The sequence below is a fragment of the Xiphophorus couchianus genome, chromosome 20, assembly GCF_001444195.1.
Source record: "Xiphophorus couchianus chromosome 20, X_couchianus-1.0, whole genome shotgun sequence".
In the NCBI taxonomy this organism is placed as follows: Eukaryota; Metazoa; Chordata; class Actinopteri; order Cyprinodontiformes; family Poeciliidae; genus Xiphophorus; species Xiphophorus couchianus.
In genome coordinates this window covers 20,775,517-20,798,351 of record NC_040247.1, presented here as the reverse complement: position 1 = coordinate 20,798,351, position 22,835 = coordinate 20,775,517, and the positions used below count along the sequence as shown (strand labels likewise).

The window sequence follows — 22,835 nt, the reverse complement described above, 5'->3', positions numbered from 1 at the left end:
CAAAGCTGATGGTAAGATGTAGGAGCTGAGGATGGAAATCCTTGAAGAAAATCTGTAAGATGTTACAAAAGACTTGATATCATGGGGTTCATCTTCTACCAAGATCATAACTGTCACAAATGAATTGTATCAATGAAAACATAATTCATTAGAATGAGCTATAAGCTAAATTTATGAGGGGAAAAAACTACAAAATAGATATCTTTACATTATAATGTGCATGTGCTTAAGTTGTCTTGGAAATATTAATGGGCCAGCCATGTAGGGTACATGGCAAACATAGGGAAGAAGGAACTTTGGGTAGATAAAACCAAACTTGACTTTTTGACCCATATAAAATACATATACATATAACATATAAAATATTATAGTGCAAGTGAACAGCCCGAAAACACCTGACCTTGAGATGGCAGCAACCTATTGTTGGGATCTTTTACTTCATCAGGTAATGGGAAGCTGGTGTGAGTTGATGCAAAGGTGGATGGAAGTACATGGCTGAAACTTGAGATTTACATTCCAGAGAAAGACCCGGCCCCAAAGACTATGCCAGAGTTACAGTCCTGCCTGTACAGCCAGAGCTAATATTGAACTGTTTCAGTCAAAGCATATTAGAAAAGCTGAAGTCCAACAACAATTCCAAATGAGAATTTGTTGGAAAAAATAATCAGTCTCCAGTCAGTCATGGGACGACTGGGGTACGAATTGTGGTATCTCTTAGATAAAAAAATCTGTCTTTAGTGTTCATAGGATAGAATAGGATCTTGAGGAACAGTTATGAAGAAGAGGCTGTATGGTTAGGGAATCTTTTTGAAGAGGATGTGGCACTTTTGGCTTCTTCAGGCCCTTGCCGTCAGCTTGCAACTGGACAATCCACAATAGAGTGTGAAATTGGGTGGGTTGAGAGACACGAAGCCACAAAAAGCTGGAAGAGGAATTGGGTCTCTCTCTAAGACCTGATTTTGGATAAACAGAAGGCAATGGATGGATGGAGATACTTTCCTTCTAATTTGGCCAGGTTTGAGCTTTTTGCAATAAACATGTCAAAAGACATGAAGCTGTAAGTGCAGAAAAAGGTGGCTTTTCTTATTGTGCCTGTAAGACAGACCTTGCTTATTCAGTGATTGTACATGGCCTGTACTTGTATAGTGCTTTATGAAGTCCAAAGAACCCAAAAGCGGTCACACATCCATTCATACACAGATTAACATGTTGATGTGCTTTTTGTGAATGAAAAGCATTAAAAATATTTTGCTTAGTAGACAACAGGACAGACAACCTTTGTAATTGATTAGGAATTTCTAACATGTTTTAGAAGGTGAGTAAAAACAAAATAAGAACAGGATTTTAATATAAACTGAATCAATTTTATTCAAGCAACAGTTTTTAAGGGCCACAAAGTACAATTGCACTTTATCAGACAATTTCCCAGCACGTAATTACAAGGCTTAAAAGTCAAAGGGTGTCAGATTTCTGTGTAAATAGAAAGGAATGACAACTGATAACATGGCTTACTGTATGCAATAAAAGTATTACGTATACACTATTGTCTATAACCTAAGAAAGGCCACAATACATTAATTACTCCAGATCATGGATGTATTTTGAAGGGCAAGTTTAAATAAGAACTAGATATTCTGAAAATACCAAAATGAAACCCCACACTAACAGTAATGGAAAAATTTATTATACAAAGTAAGAAAACTCCAAATCCAGTGTCGAATAGCATATATTACAATGAATTGTATTAATGTTCAGCAGTAGCAAGAAAAGCACCATAAAAAACTTCTTCCAAGCATTTGATTAGTTCTACATTTTATGCACACAAATTTACGCTACACTAAAACTAAAGTGTCACATGTGGAAAGTCTGTTATCAGATACAATAAATGCAGGTGCGACATAACCGAAGAGCTTATTAAAGGTTATGTTCAGCTGAGTAAAGACAGCGGTAGAGTCTTTATTTGACAGTTTGAGCATTTGAAGGCACTAATGTGTTACTGGCTTGAACAGATGATTTAAAAAAATGTTTTTCTGTATTTGGCAGTTCTCATTTGGTAGACCTTTAAGACATCAGTCTGAAACTACATTTTCTTACATCGCTGTGTTTGGACATTACACAAAATCAATCTTTTGAACACGTTTCTGAGAATCTCTGAGACAACCCTCCCGTAATTACTGTTAAGGTCTATTTTTGCCTTGTTTTTTTTTAGTAAGGTCATGTGGCTGTTTGGTCTTTGCAGTTAAGCACTTATCTAAACATAAGCTTGTACAACATGAAAGTGCCAAGGAGAAAGTAAATAAGAAACTTTGATAAGATGGTTTTAAAAGTTTCTTACTGATTAGTACTATGTTTATGTGGATAACCTTTTACATCAATTGTATTTTCTGTTATTATGAATAACATATGAATAACTCAATAAGCACTTAACCATGTGCAAAAAACACAAATAGATATTAAATCCCACTGTGCACATGTTCACTGTAACCATTGGCAAAACAACCTAAATCTTTAAAAAAAAGAAAAAGGAAACATCAAAATACTGGTAATAATAGTTTGAAAAGCAAAAACATCTATGTGGTACAAAAGGGGTATTGCAAACTAATACAATCCAAAGAAAAGGCACATTTCTTAGCCAGGCACACAACATTAGTGACTATGTATAATATAACAACATAAGCAGAGAGATTTTGCAACAATATCCTTCCCTTCCAGTCTCAAGAATGAAATTTGTGCATGTGTGTATTGTAAGTCGCAGATCCTTTAGAAATACACACACAAACACTTAAGTCAATCCAAGATAAGAATGGAAGACCAGTGGAAAGGTGAATAATGTGATCATTTGATTTCTTTCCGAGACCCGAAGTATACATATTACCCAATTCTTCTTTACCTCCAATCCTCTTCAATCTGCCTCACTTTGAGCAGGCCCAAACTGTAAAGAAGAAAAGTTTTAAGAAGCATACTTGTAAATTCATATGTTGTTTTAGACAATGAGAAATGCAGTGTTGACTACTGATACAGAATGTTTAACATATCAATTTAGTGCTGAAATGTGATATACAAATAAACTTTATTAATTGACTGATTAACATAAGCAGTTTGTACAATTTTTGTCTTTTGGTTCCACTTCTTAATTATGAACCATTTCTGTTGATCTATGACATACACGTTTTGGTTGTAATGTGATTACAATAAATAAAAAAAAAATTAAAGTAAAAAGGTCTTTGCAACACACTATATGAAAGGCTTTTTACAATACAATATGATACCAACTTTAAGCATTTGGCAAATGGGAACTCAAATTAACGACGACAAGACAGCTTTTTGTCTTAATACTCACTAATAATGATGATGATGACGATCACTATTACAGCTATCAAGATGGCCCACATCTAAAAGGAATAAAAGTTGGCAAATTATTAAAACAAAATTCAGATAAACTGTGACACCCATTTTTTTTTTACATTTATTTTCATGCAGTCAGGTAAGATCTATTATAATGCCAGAGTTACATAATCATAACACTTTATTATCAGTAGTGAATAGTTTGTTCAATTTAAGACCAGACTAGTCATCTACCTTGCAGTTCTTCCACCAGTACTTCCGTTTCAGCTTAGCTGCACTGGTCTCAAACTGGGAGGCTCCAGCCTGCAGTGCATCTGCTCTGTCATCCAGTTCAGACAGTTTCTGATCACGTTCCAGTACTTTGTCCACATTAACGCGCATAATATCCACTACCTACACAAAATAAAAACACAAAAACATACCAATATGCAGAGTATATATTTTGTAATTGGATATTTCGATACTTGTAAATGTTTTTAATCCTTAACAAGGGAAAGAAAATAAAGTTCAGGACTGTGCACGTGTATTACTGTAAAAATTATGAGATTATAGTAATGAATATAAAACATCCTTAGGAAATGTTACCTAACCACATCAATTAAGACGTATCCCATCTTGTAAGAAAAGGTAATTGATGGGTTGTTTATCTTAATGAGAGTTCACTGTGATTCAAACAGACAGCAGTCTGCGTACAGCGTCACTGGATACACGTAACCCACATGTTCCACTGATCCACAAAGCTCGCTACTGCCCCTCCTCCCTGACTGAGCTGCACGGTAGAGGAGAGCATAAGCCCATGCAGGCCTTACATAAGAGATGGTGATTATATAAACCTCTGACAACCAATTGGAAACTGTGTGACAGACTGGGTTAAAGGTCCAGGTGGGAAGGGTGGACCTTCAAGAGAAACGTGAAGTGGAGAGGAAAAGGACAGTAATGGAGTTTATGAAGGAGATTTAGCTACTTTTTAAACTTGATTTTCTTAATGACTTGTTGTGACCTTTAAACTGTTCAACAGATGGCCTTCCCTGAATGTCTTTTGGCAATGCCGCGCACATGCGGAGGTAGAACGTTTGGGAGAAACAGATTCAGTCTGGTTAATCATGGCACTGATGCCAAGGGTTATGTAAGTTTCTGCAACAAAATAAACAGGGAGAAGGGGAGGGGCTGGTGGGAGGGCGCTAAGTGACACAATCAATCTACATCGAATTTATTATTCAATATTTGCTTTGAACTTGGAACGGAAATAAAAGGAAGCTTTGCCTAATTTGTGTAAATTAACCATTGCGGATCAAAAGTAGACACTTGTGCAGAAAGCAGTCACACTAGAGACATAGTAATTTGTTTTTGTGCGTTTTTTAAATTCCTTTTTGAGTCATCATTGAGTGAAGAGCTAAAATGTATCTTACCTCATCCACTTGGGCCTGTGTCTGCTGCAAGCGCTTGTTGCTCGATGCAGCAGCAGAACCTTCTGGACCAGGGGCTGACCTGATAAATCGAATAACACATATCAATAAAAGACTATAGGCCAAATGTTACAACAAAATCTTTATCTAAAAGCAAACGGCATTTTCCCCTTGCTGGCCAATAGTGAGAATCTTATTTTAATGGTCACTTATGTCTTGTTAGGACAAGCCTGTACCATATTAGCCAGTAATTAACCTTCTATAGACCCACAAAATGTATTATAATTTAAACCAAATATTAGATATTAGTCAAAGCTGCTGATTCAGAGCAAACAGCGGGAAGAGCACTGCAGGAGTATTCATACAGGTGAGCGGATACACTGAACACGGCGGGCGGCTGAATAGTTGATGGTTACATTGTAAGTGTAGCTTTACGGACAATAACTGCACAATAAATTTCATTTCATCCTGGTCTCAACAAACGGGTGGCGGAAACCATCGTGGCGGTACATGACTGGTAGATGAGTTTCTGAATGTGACGAACGAAGGTGCCGTTAATATCCCGTATTGCTCCCCCCTCCTTCTTACTTTCGTCCCCTAGTCTATCGGTCCCCGGACTTACGTTCGTCTGTCCCCAAGACTATTTCCTCCCCTCAACCCCCATCTTATGTTCGTTTGTTCACCTGCCCGCCACACCCCCACTCCAGATGACATATTATTGATCAACTGAAGACACTTTGGGTATTCTCAAACCCAAAGCTTGACAGGTATGGGGTAAGGTGAGAATTCATCTATTAAACTGACTGAAGATGAATACATAAACTAAAAGCTGGATCATAGACATTTTTTATAAGCGCATTTGTGAACCTGCCTCTTTATTATTAAATTGAATAAAATTTCAGATTTTTATATAACTTTTCTTCAGGTTAACTTAGACAGTGAGCTATTATTGTTACCAGGTTAGTTTTCTAAACTACAGAAAAGTAACGGTTAGGCAAGCTCAAAAATGAAAAATTGGACTGATATTGATATCTGATAGAAACACCGGTGTTATGCCAGATTTACCAATATTTTATTTTATAATTTTTTTTTATCCGATTACTCAATTAATTGTAAGAATAATCAATAGATTACTTGATTACTAAAGTATTTGTTTACAACAGCCCTAAAAATAATGCAAGGCCTGATGATAATTATGTAAATGACAGTTTTTACTAGGATAGACTAGATTTTAACATGTTTTGAGACTGAAGTTTTACCCCAAGATTGTGGCAAAATTCAGGTTTAATACCCTTACAGAAATGTTGCTATAGCTAAATACAACAAAATGTTGCACTATTTTGATAGTATTAAAAACTTAAATTAAAACCAGTAATTTATTCTTTTTAAGTGTACAGTACACAGGTTTCTAGTTTTGTGCTTCCTTACCTTAAAAGCCTTTGCACAGTGAAAGTGTACTGCCACCTTTTGACATGATACATAATTACACTGAAGTGACAGCAGCACCATGCGGCTATGAGGTCTGAATACAGTTTATGCATAATTAAAACGTTTAGTTAAAAATATACATCGACTCACAATACTCAATATGCAGTTTAACTGGTAACCTGTGTGGCGACAGGAAACTGGCTAGCCCTTTGCACCAACATGTTTTGTAATAATTACAAAATGGGTTCAGAACAAAAGTAATCTGGGAACAAAAACAGAATGTCTGAAAAGAATGTGCAGCATATTACTTACATTCAATAAAGCAAATCGCCTCCTAACTTTTAAATGATTAAATCAAGGGAGAACCCATTGTTTATCCTGCCAATAGAGCATCTGTCAGTATGTAGAATACATGATGAAAAATCATTATGTTTATGATAATAAATAGGCAATGGATATAATTAACATCTCTTCACTTGGAAAAAAGCAGATAAACTCAAATATCTTGTATTCAAGCATGGTGGTGGAGAGCTAATAATATGGCCTTGTTTTTTTCTCCCCCAACAACAAGACTTCTGTATTTTGCAGTCAATGTTGTCTATGATGAGCTTCCTAAGCAAAATGTAAGGCGGGGCTGCGGCTTAATCTATCTCAGTTCTCTATCTGTTGAGTACAAAGAACAAAGAACAATGACACATCAGCATAGGAAGATGTTGAAAGTGTGGCCCACAGATGTGAGAATTTGTGCCAATATTCCTAACTAATACTAATATTTCTATTACAACCGATGACTACAACAAATTTTCTTCTCTGGTTTAGTTAAACACCCAAAATCCTGTACTGCATCATTATAAAATGCCCAAACAAATATCAAATGGCCAAACCACTTACTTCCCCAAACACAAAGAGCAACAAGGTGAGAGTAAACATTGGTTACTAATAATATTAATATCGGACCAATTAAAAAATGTCTGACATCAAGTGGTACTGGTTTTAATGCCGATATATCATGTATCTCTAAAAAAGTCTCCATTTAAAAAATGTAATATAATTATATTTAGTAATCAGGATTTATCATTTTGGAAATATTGCAAAACTAAACAAATGCTTTACATATCTCAAAGAAAGCTAAGCAAATCTCACCTATTTTGATCTCGGTACTTGTCTTTCTTTACCCCTGACCAGATTTGATAATTATTATACACCAGCAAAATCACAAAGGTTTGCACGTTATCCTTTAAGTCCTTAACTATTGATATAAAGTCGAAGGGGCTACTTTGAACATCTCCAGCAACAAAATAAAAAAAACTTAACTTGCTTCAGAAAATGTCTGATTGAATTCAGAAACTATATCTCTACATTTATTACATAATAAATTTATGTTCACTTTGATATATCAAGCTGTCTATTGCTAAACATACCACTGCTGCCACTTTATTTGCAATAATGGTTGTTATAAAAAAAATTATTTTTACTTTGCAGGGTTTCCCCCAGTGTTTTATAAGCCTGGCAGGCTTTACTTGTGCTCCCACCAGGCTAAGCATTACCTATTTATTAAAGTCTTTTTAAGATGTTTGCATTTTTTAAGATGTTATATTTGATCTTCTAATCTTTCAATAACACATAATAATCAAGTGATATTTTCAAATTTCCTGTCAACTTTAAAAAATTTTTTAACTCAAAAACATGATAGGCTGCTGGATAAATGCCTGCCCTGGCACCCAATCACCGGGCTTAGCAAGTTTTCTGGGGGAAACCTTGCTTTGCTATATTCACCCTGTGATAATCTCTGCTAAATGTAAACATGTTGCATGAGTAATCTTGCATCAGCTCTGTTAGTGACTCTCTCAGGACTGGAAGGATGAAAAATGCCAAGAACAAAGGATGAGCATGTAAAACTGAGGACTAGGGAAGCCAATTCTTTATGAATGCTATGTTGTTTACACATGCCTTTTACTGTAGCCGCCTTAACCACATGACACCACCCAAAAGCTGCTACAGCCAGTTTATTCCTTTTTCAAATAATGTCGTTAACAACATCAAGCTAATACATGACATAATATTTATCCCATTGTCCATGGGATAATTCAAACTATAAGTAAACAATCAAGGTAATCTTTGAGCAACAATTTTACACTACATAATAAAATTACTATGAATTACCTGAAAATGAAATTTGAGAGAACGAGAAGTTCTGCTAAGTTTCAGTAACAGTGTGACAGAAAGTGGGATTAGAAAAACATCCTTGGTTCATTACTAAGATATTTCTAAAATTATCTTTAGCAGTTAAACATGAGGCTTTACGGCATAATTAAATAAAATAAAAAAAACACACGCATATTATTAAATGCACAGCGTAGTTTTTGTACCAAACTGATCATTTCTGGAGAGAAGAGATTTGCTAAGAAGGACAGGTATAAATATAGACAACAAGTGTGAACATCAGTCCACTTTAAATCTTCAACATGCATGAAATGTTGGTGATGCAATGGAAATGTTTTTAAGATACCAGCATCTTGAATATGGAAGTCTGTTGATAAGAGGTTAAAAAAAGTAATAGCACCAGGGTGTGCACTGAAAATAAATCACAAATTCAGGGTGTTAGGAAGCATTGTATCCTGCAAATTTGGATATGTTGAATTAGAACAAAAAAGCACTTTGTAGCGTATTTGCTTCGTAATCTACAAAATATTCACTATAAAGAAACAGGTGATGGTAGCAACAGAGACAAAGCTTTTCCAGAACAATACCAACAGCCATTTTTTTAAGTCTCACCTGCAGATTCCAATTTTAATTTTATGGGGACTAAAGCCCAGCTAGGAGTAGTTTTTCTTAACTCAATAGAAAATGGAGGACCAGTAAATTTATTATGTATTGAGCATGCAATCCTAATGTGCACCATAATTCTGTTGCTTAGAAATAAAAAGAAAACAAAAATCTGATATGTTAACATAAGACCTCAGTGGATTAAAAGAAATTATGAATAGATTGAGTTTCTCTAGTAAAAACCGACAATGAAATAATAAGTTATCATCGAGAGAATGTGAATTTTCCGGACATAAAAGCACTGGCAACTATTAATTGCAAACATAAGTTAGTCACTCTGGGTAACAACTTACCTTACGTACAATTATTGTTGAAAACACATTCAAATATTGCTTGGTTCAGCTCAAAAATATTCTAATCAGTATCGCCCTTTTATCATAGTTACATGTACGTCCCATTGAAGATTACACGTTATGAAACATCAACTTTGTATGAACAAAATCAATAAGTATGTTAGGAAACTGTATTTAAAAAAGATCTACGTAACTGTTTGGGAGCAAGGCCAGCCAAGTGAGGAAAGCTGCATCTAGAGGAAACGGTTACTTAGCCTCCAAACTATCAACTTTTTCCCAGCTAAGTTATTTTTTTCCACAGCTGTGTATGTTGAAAAGACTTTCAAAATATATTTTCTTGTTGTTGTCAAAGTGCCTCACTAAGAAATTGAGAAAAGGTCTAGAGTAAACAGCTAAAAAGTTTCAATGTTTTACGGCTACACTTAGCTTAGCTTAGCTTAGCTGGCTTGCATTTGAGAAGTGGTGCTAAAGTATTAGCACTTGTTGCAAGCTAATACAGAAAAGTTTTGGGCGTTGTTTTTGTATGACGCGTATTGCTCTTATATCCTATAAACACTCGCTTTGTGAAAAGTATGATCTTAAACACATTGAGTAGACGCATAAAATACTTACATGGTGAAACTGGTTTCTTTTGAACGACTCAGCCGCTTTTGTTCCTTGTTTGTAAAGTGTGTAGCCAGCCGCTGTAACACCAAGTACTGTCGTTCGATCTGCTGCCTTCAGGGGCTTTCAGAAATGGGAGGTTTATACAGTTATAAATTAAATAAAAGAGAATTATCAAAACCAGTGGGACGTTTATATTAATTTTTGCTTTACGAGAATTTGCCTTGACGTTTCTAATATGCATAAATTAATTAATTCCGAATCCTTGTTCGTATAAATTTTGGACTGATTTTATGAGTGAATTATTCAAAATAGGTTTAATAAACAGCAGATATTGATATAGAATTAAACAACTCTTTTTGACTACGTTGAGAACGAGATTAGGGTGAAATTTTGAAAACGACAATTGTTTTCCACCGGTCTTTAACAGCCAACGAGTGCCTAAATGTCACATTAGAGATAAAACCTCAAATGTAAATCCGACTATTAGGTTTACCACCAAAATAAAAACACTATACTGTAAATTATAATTATAATTATAAGAAATTATAAGTATTTCTTATATTGTTAGGCTCTATGGCAGAGAAATACGAAGAAAAGCAGCCATTTATCACATGCCGTGACCAGCATGTGATAAATGGAAACAAAAACTACACTGTTATCAAAGGCCCTTTATCATCTACACACTACAATTATTCCTAATAACAATAACAACAACAATAATAGTAATAATTAAGTTGTCTTTTAATTCACTAGTAAAAGAGTGTTTCAGATTGGTTATTAGTGCTGTGACCTTAAATATAGAAATGACCTGGCAGATAGCTGTTGTGGGTGAGGGTATGGTTTGGTGGGCCCCTTATACAACATATGTTTTACTGCAAAAAAGATGAACAAAATAAGTCAGAATTAGTAATTAAAAACTTTATTTGATTGTTTGTAAAAACTTTATCTGACTGTTATTATATGTATGATTAAATTGTGTGTGTGTGTGTGTGTACTCTATTCAATTACAAAAATATAACCCATTATATGTCAACACAAGGATCTAAATTATACATTCTTACTCACTAAATTTGCTTAGAGCATTTGCAATCTGTTACCCCCATTGAAAAATTGAACTGGTGACAACAGATTAACTACGCTTTCTTCCTAATTTTATATAAATCTGTTCCATTTTCTTTTCTTCTTCCTGTTCTGTTTAAACGTTAAACTTCCTTAAAGTTCGCACAAGATTATGCATGTTCAGAACTGCAATAATGTATTTCTAACATTCTCTGTTGTTTCTTTGCTGAGATGCAAGCAAGGGTAAACTTTGTACAAAGATGCTTCTGAGAAACCAAACTTTATCTTGTGTTTACTTTCCCCTCCTGGCTACATCCCAGATCCTTCATCCAACACAGTTTCAGTTGCAGGTTTCTGAAAAAATAAAATAAAATAGAATGAAAATACAAAAGCAAACCTTTGTTTAAGATTGTTTTTCTTTAGAAGTAATTATTCAGTGTCAGACTCTAAGGACTTACATGGTTAATTTCTTTACTGGCCACAGTTCCATGGTACAGGATGCTGCCATTCTCCTCCTGTAATAAATGTTTAATTGAAAAATTCTTATTTACTTGCATATTGTTTAAAAAAACATTTGTGGATGTGCATTAAGGGTTATTATGAAATGCTTCAAAACAAATACTAGCAGTAATGGTGCAAATTCGACCCTCAAAGCCACAGCTTAAACACATTCAACCTTTCTGCAGGCTTTCACTTGGGACATCTGATACATGCAGCAGGTTCACTAAGCAACAGAGTAACATTAATGACTTTGCAAAGTCTGGTATGTCAGAACACGGTAATGGTAAACGTCTCACTGACATGCTTGACTAAGTTACACCTTATCCCCTTTAAACAGAGGACTGCTTCTCTGCTCTTCAGTGCGCTCTCTGGATGTGCTCTTTGTTCGTAATGTTTGGTTTCGTAAGGATAGAATCTCACTTGGCGCAGAAACCTGATTTCCATGCACACCTTCCTCTGCTGACATTGCATGCTTACTTGCATTCAAACTTGTGTTTAAATTCAGCAAAATTAAGTTTAGCAGAATTCTAAGACATTTAATCCTTTAAAATATTTGAAAATTCAGTTCTGAGGTTAAATTTTTTAAACCTGAGCTAAATGAAACTCTTGAGAACCTTTGAAATTCTTCATCTTAAAGGGGACAAGTTATAGACATATCTATTGATGGTTTGTGATACTGTAACACATCACAAATAGTCTCTATCCAACTGACTATTTTTCAGACTCAAGGTGTGTAATTTGCTTTTATCACAATCTTGAATGGGTTGTAAGTAGTAATGTGTTATCTGTGTTCTAGTTTTAATGGTCAAAGAAAATTTGTTTCAGAGGATAGCGGTGTAATGCACAGCTGTGAAATTTGCATGTACTTACATATCCCGCATTGACATCTGCCAACTCCTCAGCCTCACTGTTTTCAGTGCTGCATCCTCCAGGAAAACACTCCAGTCCACGCCTTTCTCTCGCTCTCTGCAGGAAGTCATACGCTGATGATTTCCCAAGGAGTGCTGCCAGATAAATATTTGACAGAAATGCATTAATTTTGCACAGACAATGGTTGACAAAATGTTTTTCCTCTTGCGATGTCATTAATATCACCTCCTTCACAGATGTTGGTGACCAAGACCATCACAATCATGCCTTTTGCAGCCATGCCTTCTTGCAGACTCTTCATCTTCCAGAGACTCTTGTGTGAAATGCTGTGTTCCCTTTCAGCTCCTGACCCTTTTTGTTTTGGTTGTCCACGCCCACTGAGCTCCCCAAAGCAACAACAGGCATCGGTTGCATTTATGGAGAGCTGTATGGGAGGAGGGGGCAACTAATAAAAACATCCAAAGAAGGGCTTCAAATGTTCATAAACATGTTTTTTCTTGGTTCTATTAAAATAAGTGTAACTCTCAGATCAGACCTAGAATTAAAAAAAAACTTCTTTTCCAACAGCACATGTAACCACTAGATCACAACTTGCATTTTAATTGTACTGAAAAAAGCTCGAAAAGACAGACATATAGTAGAAGTCATACACAAACACAGAGTATATTAAAAACTTTAAGAAATTTGGAAAACCAATATACGTATTTCCTTGCACACTAAAAATGTGCTGTTTCCTGGGCCTAGTGACTATGTCTACCTTAATTTTATATTTTCATAGTGATTTGAGTATGCAAGTAGATAAAGATTTCATCTTAAAAAAGCTTACAAATAAGAAGCAGGAGACTTACTGTATGTCTTTCAAAATTATTCATTGTGGAGTACAAGGAAAAGGTTGCACTATACAGGAGGAGGGGGCAACTAATATGTATATGGAACAAGAACCAATGCCCACTCCCATACTTTAATTGCATAAAAAAAAAAAAAATTAGAGCTAAAAAAAAAGTGGTTGTATGAAGCGAGATGGCGATGGTATGGAAACTGGTTTCCACCACTCTGTCAAAAAATAAATAAATAAATAATCTCATTATTTTGAGATGGTATCGTATATTGAGATATAATGAGATACAATCTCATTACAATGAGATATTTTATTTTATTTTTTTCATCAGTGTCGGAAACGGGCTTCCATGCCATGGAGACCTCCATATTTTTTAAAGTAACACCTACTTTGAACAAGAGGGGGGCTTAAGGGAGATGAAACTGTCAATAAATTATTGGTTAAATTTACAAGGGCATGAGGAAAATCACCCTACTAAACAGGTATTCAGAGAATGTTGTTCTGTTATGGCCATAACATAAGGAGTTTTGGATGGGAAGGAAATATTTATGCAGATCATTTGGGGATAAATAATATAGCCTGCTGTAAAACTGTAATTAAATCTAAAATTGCTCCATGGTTATTTGAAATGCCAATAGTAAATTTAGAAACCAAAAAAATAGAGCAGTCTTGTGTAGGTTTGTATCAAATTATTCAGCAGTATTTAGAAATAATGTATGAAAATATGACACAAATATATACAGGTGCATCAAAAGAGGAAAATGGTAAAACAGGAGTAGCAGTTTATATTCCGAAACAAAAAGTTTTTATAAAAAGAAGAACAACAGATAATTTAGCAATTTTTTTCAGCAGAAACGTTGGCAATTATTTTGGCATTGCAATGGGTGTTGGAGGTGAAATCCAGTAAGGTAGTCATCTGTTTAGATTCAATGTCTTGCTTAACCAGTATTATAAGTGGAAAATCTGAAAGCCGTTAAGATCTTTTAGGGGAAGTTAGTTATTTGATATATGGCATGAAGCAACAAAAATAAGTATTTAATTCACATGGGTTCCAGCACATAACGGAATTGTAGGTAATGAAAAAGTAGATAAGTTGGCTAAAGATGCAGTTAAGGCAAGAGAAATTGAATATGATGTCCCACTAAGTAGAGCATAAATAAAAGTAATTATTAAAGATAAAATAAATAATATATGGCAGAAGAGATGGAATTTAGAAAAAAGAGGAAGGCATTTACATAAAATACAGAAGGAGATAATCATAAGAAATAATAGTACAGGAAATATGGATTAACAGGATGAGGATTGGGTATGCTAGTTTAGATAGTGGTTTAAAAATAATAGGGAAACATCCATCAGGTGATTGTTCTTATTGGGGGAAACAGAAGGAGTAGAACATGTGTTGATTTATTCTAGAAAATATATAAAAGAGGGGAAATAATTGGAAAGGGTAAAGGGGAGTTCAGTAACTATGGGTAATTTGTTAGGGAAGCATCAATCACATGATATACGTAATTCAAGCACTTATTAAATATTTAAAAGATACAAAATTAGCTGAGAGGATTTAGTGTGTATGTGTGTGTGAGTGTATAAGTATGTATATAATTTTGTAATTTTAAGATTTGAAGATATATAGAAAAAATGAATTTCTGAATTACATCTCCGTCCAGTTGATGGCAGTAATACACAAAGTTTGTAAACTGTCAGAAAACGCTATAGAAAAAGAAGAAGAAAAAAAGAAGAAGAACAAGAGGGGGCGCTATATCTCATCTACATGCCCGGAAGTTCACATACGTTTTAAAGCTGAAGTTCTACTAACCGTCACTTTTTATTTATTAGCATTAGCTCGTGCTAAAATCTCTTTACATACATTTCCTGTTATTATTGTATTATATAGACTCGTTGTCACGGAAACAGAGTGCGAGTGATACAATGTAGCTGCTGTGAAGTAATGCCAACTTTTAACGGTGAGATATCTGTAACGAAGGTATTTATTGGGTCTGTTGTTAGCCGCTCACGTTAGCTAATGTTGGCGTGGCAGCTACGGTTGATGGGAACTGTTGCAGATGCGCCAGTTGCTTTAGCAAGTGCCATTGCCTTGTCTGGTCTACAGTAGCATTTCAGTAATGTAGTCACGTCATGTTCAGACATACTCTTCGAATGGGTTTCTTGGTTACATTAGCATTGTGCTATCGTACCTGCGGGCTCCAAAGGGAGAATAATTGGTGGAACGACCCTATCTGCATCACTGTGTAGAAGTAGGACTTAAAAGCATTATATTAACTCTGTCAAACAAGGAATTGTATTTGGCGCTATATATTTATACGTGCGCATTTTTACTCTATTTCAGGTTTAGTTTTTCTACTATGAGCTCCCTGTCGGCCCAGCCTCAGGCTTCAAGCTCGTCATGCAGGACGCTTCCTGGAGAGGGTAATCAGGTAATATCACAAAATAAAGACATCGTATGCTTTAGTTATTGCTAATTTTGATGCTAAACAATCGTTTTTCTTTTTGTTTTTTTGCCTTGGTTTAGGTGAAACCAAAAGCCCCGCTGCTGCAGATCTTGCGTGTAGCTGGAGCTCAGGAGGATGTCTTCACTCTCAAAGAGGTGAGCTTCCCGATCAAATGTGAATCATGAGTCTGCTTTTGGCGTCTGGGTTACAAACTTGCTTATCGAAAGCCTACAACTACACAATGTCATTTTAGAACACGTTTTGGTGGCATCATGTTGAAGGTGTGTCTGCACTCTTTCTGCAGCACTGATGACTAAGCTCCTCTGCACATGGCTAGGAAATGTAGAAATCCTTGCACATGATATGGAAGCCATGGCTTTTAAGTCAATGGGCAGGATACACTAATCTTTAGATTCCTTTTTAGCAACATCCTGAGTGGGATTTATAAACCAAATATTGTTTTTGTTTATATGTTTATTTTCACAATGTTTAGTGATCATTTAGTGAAGACTTTATGACATGTTAAAGGGATAGTTTATAGAAATTGAATATCTTATTTACAGTAAAAAATGTGGATTTAGCGTAAAACTGAAATTAATCTGAGGGGTCAATACCACAACTGACTTTTACTGTTTATAGATAATAAATTTAGTAATTTGTGTAAATTCTATTTCATGAACTATGATGGCTTAAGGGTTAAAAAATGTCATTTTCATGACCTTTATGATGTTTGTGAGAGTGAAGTTGGTTTAATGCTGTATATTTAAGTTTTGGGCCCCAAACAGGGTGAAACGTTCACCTCCAGCATAAAATGAAAAAAATCAGCATCTATCCTTTAATTTGTTTAGGTGATGCACTACCTGGGTCAGTATATTATGGGGAAGCAACTGTATGACAAACAGAGGCAGCACATTGTCCATTGCCAGGATGATCCTTTGGGTGAACTTCTGGAAGTTGAAAGCTTCTCTGTCAAAAATCCAAGGTATTGACCTTTACTCATAATTCCCTTGCTCATATGGATAGAAAACTATTTAATATATATATATTTTTACGTAAACTAATTCTAATTGACTCATTTTACAGCCCAGTGTATGAAATGCTGAAGAAGTACCTGGTTGTACTTGGTTGTAGTGGTAAGTGATTACTCTGTTTGTTGGTTGAAATCCTTTCTATATTTTTGAATATTTTGTCTGACGAATCTCCTTTTTTATTTGTATGTTGCGGCATATTTTGAGAGAACTAATGTGGGAATACAAGGACAATTTTTTTCCCCCACATTGTACATATTGTTTTCTCTTAAGAAAATAAAGAAAATCTTACTTTAGAGTTTTTGCATCACATAAAGATGCAGGGGTTTTCTTTTCTTGTTCTTCAAATCAAGTGAAGAGGCTCCAAATATCTGAAGGCCATAGCGAGAGAGTGTGTACTCGTATGATTAAAAGGGGGGTGTCCTTTTGTTTGTTACTGTGTCTCATTTGAAATGCAGACGCTGCAGAGAATCTTTCTGTGGGCCGTGAGTGTGTAGAGGGCGGAGTGGAGGATCGTGGTCAGGTAAAGCCGAAGCATGGTGCTCAGGAGAAACAGAGACCTTATTCACCTCACTGCACACAATACTCCTAAGCATGAGTCAGTGACTCGCAGGCTTCCTGTACAACAGTTTGAATCTCTTCCTAAAGATAAATTATGAACCATTTCCTTACAAGTTTTGGTAAAGTAAAGGAAGCTTCCTTCTGCTTGTGTGCACTGAGGAGAGTGAGAGACAGTCTGCTGTCTTCGTCGGTGTATATTTGTACAGAGTGGCACCGTCTCTGTACGACCCCATCCTTGGTTTGGTCTGGTGGTACTTCCAGCACTCTTTGTGGCCCACCAGCTCCACCCAGTGGATGGGGGGGCAGAGTCACTGTCTCTGTCTGTTTCAGAGTTCTCTTCTCTGCTTCAGTTTGGAGGCTCTCAGCTCCTGCTCAGGTAGAGGCCTAATAATGCTAAGCCTACCCACCTTCCTGTTCCTGTGTACCATTCTTCCTGTTCCCCAGAAAAATCCAATTGTAGATAAATTGCTCTTCTACTTTAACATAATTAATCTGGTATTAGTTTATTTCAGCTTTGTAAATCAAAGAGATTGATGTATTTGTAGTTTATTCATGATGATCAAATTTCAGATCAGGTATCTTATGACGTCTCTTTCTCTCCCTCTTTGAAGCTATGACATAAAACAGTTCTAAAAAATGTACACCATGCAGACAATTTTATCCCACAATGAATGTACTTTTACTCTAAGAAAATAAATGTTGTAGATTGTCTTCTGTCCTGTTTCCTTAGCTTGTACATTTATAAATTCTGCAAATTGCAAGCAGTTCTACTTGGAGAAAATGCAAAATATGTATTTGTATTTTAATTGGAACACTGGCTTTTCAATCTTCTCTTTGTTTTACCAATACTTGCTGTTTTAATTTAAAGTTATAGTCAAATTATGAATTAAGCCTTTCCTTGTCCTAAGTCCTCTACCTTTCATCCTTTTGTACTACCTCCCCCATTCTTGAAGGCCATCTTGAAAAGGAGCTGTGAGTCCTCCAAGGATCTAGTTATGGATCTGTGGTATAATTTTCTTTCTCATGTTTCTTTTCTCTTTAGATATGCGAGGGTGTGGTCAAAGCAGGAGTGGTGGCCGGAAGTGATGGGCCTCTTCTGCCGACCCCCTCTCAGAGACGACCTCGTGATCCAGACGATGGTGAGCAAGCAGCATCAGAATGCCTCAACAGGACCAGAGAGCAAAAGCTAACTGTTCAAAACTTCTATAGAGTCTCTTGAAGGCTTGCCTCGCTCAGCCTGCAAGCGCCCCAAACTGGATGTCACCCTGGAAGAGTGGGACCTCTCTGGTCTACCCTGGTGGTTTCTGGGTAATCTGCGTAATAACTATAGCCGCAGGAGCAATGGCTCCACTGACATCCATACAAACCAAGTAAGAGACCTCATGTGTTTGTACACTTTGACATTTAAAATAAATGGCAAAATATGGAAAGACAACAGATCCAATAGTGAGGAAAAAAAAACAACTCAGCCTGTTTGAAACTTGAGGCATTGCAACAATGTAGATGATGATGCTTAATACAAAAATAGACAAAATACTTTAGAAATAATTATTTAATTTGCCAGTTAATCAACATAATGAAGAACAAAGCAAAAGATCTAATGGAGTACTTAAGAAACTTAAGGAATAATTTTTTCTGAGTTCAAAAACAATCTTCTAACATGATGTGCATTTCTAACACCATCTTGACAATCTACTTGTCTCTTATACTGACATTGGAGTTCAAATTGACTTGGCAACTGCTCAGACTTATCAACTCTTGAAAACCTGTAAATCTGAATGAAATGGAAAACTTAAAACAGAGACTTGGATAGCTCAGATCTGGCAAGAATGACAGGCATTGTTTTGTTGTTTTTGTCTAACCCCTTTTGATGTGATGAACAAAATTTTGTATGCAATTTCAAATTGCTGGTTTTTGTACGGTGCTGATATTCTGATGTTGGTTGTTTCAGATTTCTTTTCTTCACTGATGTATGAAGGTAGAAGAACAGCCATTTTTATTTGAGCCTTTCAGCTGACAACTCTTATTTATGTTCGGTGTAATGTCAACATCCTGCTACGTATGAGAGCAGTCAATATAAAACAAGTCTCACTGTTGATGAGAATGGTCAACTTTGAGCCAGTAACAGTGTTGTCAACAAAGACGGTTGTTCACGAGACCCGGTAGCGCTTGCATATGGTATGTTCACTGATCAGAAAAACATTGGATTTTTTCCAGTCTGATTCTCATCACAAATATTGCTTAATACAGCATGTGTACATTAGGAAATTGGTTAAAATGTTTTTAATATTATTTTTTGAATACAAGTAAAGGTTTTAATAGATAATTTTGTTCTATATTTTTGATGGTATGTATTTATTTTGAAGACAAGTTGTTTTCTGACAGTGGGTGGTAGTCTGACTGACGAATCAGCTGTCTCTTGCACAGGAGGAGGACACAGCCATTGTGTCAGACACAACAGAAGACTTGTGGATTCTGACAGAGGGCGAGAGTGAGCAAGTGAGTGTGGAGATGAAGGAAGCGACGCTAGAAGAGGGAAGTGGAGGAGAAGAAGGTTCTGTTGATGATGACTATGGAGGAGGGAAGGAGGAAAAGTCAGACCGAGAGGTAAATAGTTTATTTTGGATTTTGCCAATCCATTCTGCATTTTAGTTTTCATAAGAACCTAGTGAAGATGAACTCTGGTCATGTTTAGTTCCAATATTTATTCAGTGTATTATGTATGCAGCTTACTTTTTTAATGTAGATTTTCTTCAAAGGTTTTCATCTGGAGGTGTTTCTGTAGATTGTAGCTCTGACCACAAATGGCAGGAATGGCAAGCTGCATGTCTGTATTTAGACCAGTAAAAACCAGATAAGAGGACAAGATGGAGGACAGTACATTAATATAAGAAGATAGAAGACACAGTAGTATGGTTAATATAGCTTATTTATGTTTTTTAGATGCAAGAAGAACCCGATGAAGACTCTCAATGTCTGAGTGATGACACTGATACAGAGATCTCCACACAGGTGTGCATCTCCATGCAAGATCTGTGCTTTTCACCTTTTGTTGAGTTGAATGTCAAAGAACTAGACTTGAATTTGTCCGTCTCATTTCTCAGGATGCATGGCAGTGCACAGAGTGCAGGAAATACAACATACCTGTCCAGCGGTACTGCGTTCGCTGTTGGGCTCTACGAAAAAACTGGTACAAGGACGTGCCCCGGCTGGCTCATTCTCTCTCTGTCCCTGACATCCCAGCATGCAGCTCTCTCTCTGCCCAAGATGAAGAAGATGACAGCGACACAGGCATTGATGTTCCAGACTGCAGCAGGACGATCTCAGACCCAGTTATCCTGCCCTCCCACTCCACAGCTGACCGACCAATTCCCACAGCAGGTATGAGTAAAGGCAAAGGGCCGCGCCCTTCTGGCTTCCTCAAGCACGGCCAGCTCTCAGAGGGGGAAAGCCAGGAAAGTCTGGGCATGGAGGTCCAAGACGTTCGACCGGAGGCGCTGCTGGAGCCCTGCAAGCTGTGTCGGGTGAGACCGCGTAATGGTAATATAATCCACGGACGTACGGCTCACCTGCTCACATGTTTCCCATGTGCACGGAGGTTGCATAAGTTCCAGGCTCCCTGTCCAGGGTGTGGGAAGATTATTCAAAAAGTTATTAAGATATTCATCCTCTAAAGAGCAGCTGAAGGGATTCAAAGGGTTTTGGCACCTAAATGTAATTCAACGCACAGATAAAAGTATAAATAATTTAACATGTTTATTTTACCTATCTTCAAAAATACACACAAGAAAACACAAATTTCAGCACTTGGTAAAGTTTGCTCTTAATTGCTTGGGTTGTTTTGCATCGCACTGCCTGTAAAGTATTGTTAGACAAGAAGAGTGGTAACTAATATTTTCTTTTTTGTCTCATTTAAATAAGGGACAAGGCAGAACTATTTATTTATTTATTGCTAAATGCTCACACTTGAGCAGTTGGTTTGAGGTTTTAATTGATCTCATGAAGGTTTTGTTCTTGTTTTATAGCCACATAATTGTTCCTAACCTCAACCCTTTATGTTTGCAGAGTTGCATCAGTTAATATGTTCTTCTCTTCTAAATAAATGAGATCTCCTTTTTATCTTCCTTCAGTGTTGTTGTTCTGAGAAGAGTTACCATTTACAAATTTGACCGATAGGTTAGCAAGTCAACCCCTTTTTTTTTTTTTTTTTTTTTACACCAGCTTCAGATTTATGAAAGCCTCCTTCCAAAATTATCTTAAAATAATACCCAGCCTTGTAAAAATATGTTTTTATAATGAGATGTTGGCTTAAATCTTGTTTGTGTGAGTGCTTCACCACATACAATATTTAACCTGCTGAAAATTGCAGCTATAACTTTTGTCCTTGTGACAGTTTGGTGTTTGTTCAGTGTTTCTGACCTTTAAAAGTCATGCTTGCAGCAGGTAACTCTTCATTTCTCACCTCCCTGATTTAAGTTAAAATTACTTCATATTTAATTTATTTATGGTGTTTGTGTTGTGACCACCTAATCTGAAGCAGAGAAAGTTGCACCTGTAAGAGCATCCTCGCATCACATTTCTTGAAAAGTTTGATTTAAGCGTTACACTGCCATGTAATGACTTTAAGCTTAATTTGTGTATAGTAGATTTTATTCTGATTTTTTTGGATTTTCTGACCTTACTGATGCCATTTCCTTTCGGTGTGCTTTAAGTCAAATGTTTCCTCTGTCTAATTTGCACAATTAAGATTATTACTGATTCTCAATGGGTTTCTAGCTGTAAGTTCTCCTCATTGAATGTACCAGATTTTCCATCTGCTCTTTTGTCCCCTTGCCTTTAATCTTTCTGCCAGTAGGTGGAGAGAGTTCTGTCTCGTAACTGCTTCCTGCGCAAGCTGTATCAGTGCAAATCTGTAATATACATTTAGCGCATGCCTTTTGCTGTGACTTGAGCTTGTGCAGAATTGGTCTGAAACTTATATGAGCCAATAACTAGATGTAAACTTATAAATAAAGCCAGTAACATTTATCAGCTTCAGTATCGACACATAATGGGAGTGTGCTACATATAAACCTCATGTAGTGGATAGAGTTGATATAGATTCAGATGCTGACAGAAGTGATTAATTTCTGAGAAGTTTATAAAGAAATCCAATAGGTACACTTTTCTTTTTTTCTCTAATTGTTGCTTATTAAATGTTTTTTTGTGGAACAATAAAGGTTTAAAATATGAAATGTTGTTGAAATATTCATCAGTGGCATTAGAAGTCTCCTTTCCAATGTGTGTTTACTGGGTGAAGACTAAGTCATTGTACAACACAGCAGCTGCTCTGTCTCTTCTCTATGACTGAGCTCCAGCACCTGCAAAGTTCCTCTGCTTACTCACCATTTCTCTTCTGCTTGCTTGTCCTTGACTTATTTTTGGACCGTTCTTGAGAAGTGGGGCAGACAAGCCGTCCTCTCCTGCTTTCTGTCGGTACATAAATACCACAGCTTCTGTGGAGCAGGATGTTATTTAGGTGCTCATTAGAGCAAGTCTTGTTTGTGGAAAGTCCCCATTTATGTTGTCCCTGACAACTCGCCATAAATGTAATGATGACACAGTAACTTGTTCTTGAAGTTGCT

General features: G+C 36.3%; 2 protein-coding genes across 3 annotated transcripts; one reads left to right on the top strand and one right to left on the bottom strand.

The window, feature by feature from the left end:
* Nucleotides 1-1,350: 1,350 nt before the first annotated feature.
* On the bottom strand, nucleotides 1,351-10,057 carry vamp3 (vesicle-associated membrane protein 3 (cellubrevin)). Its single transcript, XM_028003267.1, has 5 exons — nucleotides 9,911-10,057; nucleotides 4,755-4,833; nucleotides 3,580-3,738; nucleotides 3,341-3,392; nucleotides 1,351-2,932 (listed from the first exon to the last, which is right to left on the bottom strand). Coding segments are annotated over exons 1-5 (312 nt in total). The 5' UTR covers nucleotides 9,913-10,057; the 3' UTR covers nucleotides 1,351-2,912.
* Nucleotides 10,058-14,940: 4,883 nt separating this feature from the next.
* On the top strand, nucleotides 14,941-22,445 carry mdm4 (MDM4 regulator of p53). 2 transcript variants are annotated; one of them, XM_028002574.1, is made up of 11 exons: nucleotides 14,941-15,136; nucleotides 15,520-15,607; nucleotides 15,703-15,777; nucleotides 16,471-16,604; nucleotides 16,706-16,755; nucleotides 17,109-17,173; nucleotides 18,254-18,350; nucleotides 18,421-18,581; nucleotides 19,639-19,818; nucleotides 20,155-20,223; nucleotides 20,316-22,445. In XM_028002574.1, the coding sequence occupies exons 2-11, from the start codon at nucleotides 15,536-15,538 to the stop codon at nucleotides 20,883-20,885; spliced, it is 1,473 nt and encodes a 490-aa protein (XP_027858375.1). In that variant the 5' UTR covers nucleotides 14,941-15,136; nucleotides 15,520-15,535; the 3' UTR covers nucleotides 20,886-22,445. The 2 variants fall into 2 exon arrangements, with proteins under 2 accessions (XP_027858375.1, XP_027858374.1); XM_028002573.1 differs by having other exon boundaries at nucleotides 19,624-19,818.
* Nucleotides 22,446-22,835: the final 390 nt, after the last annotated feature.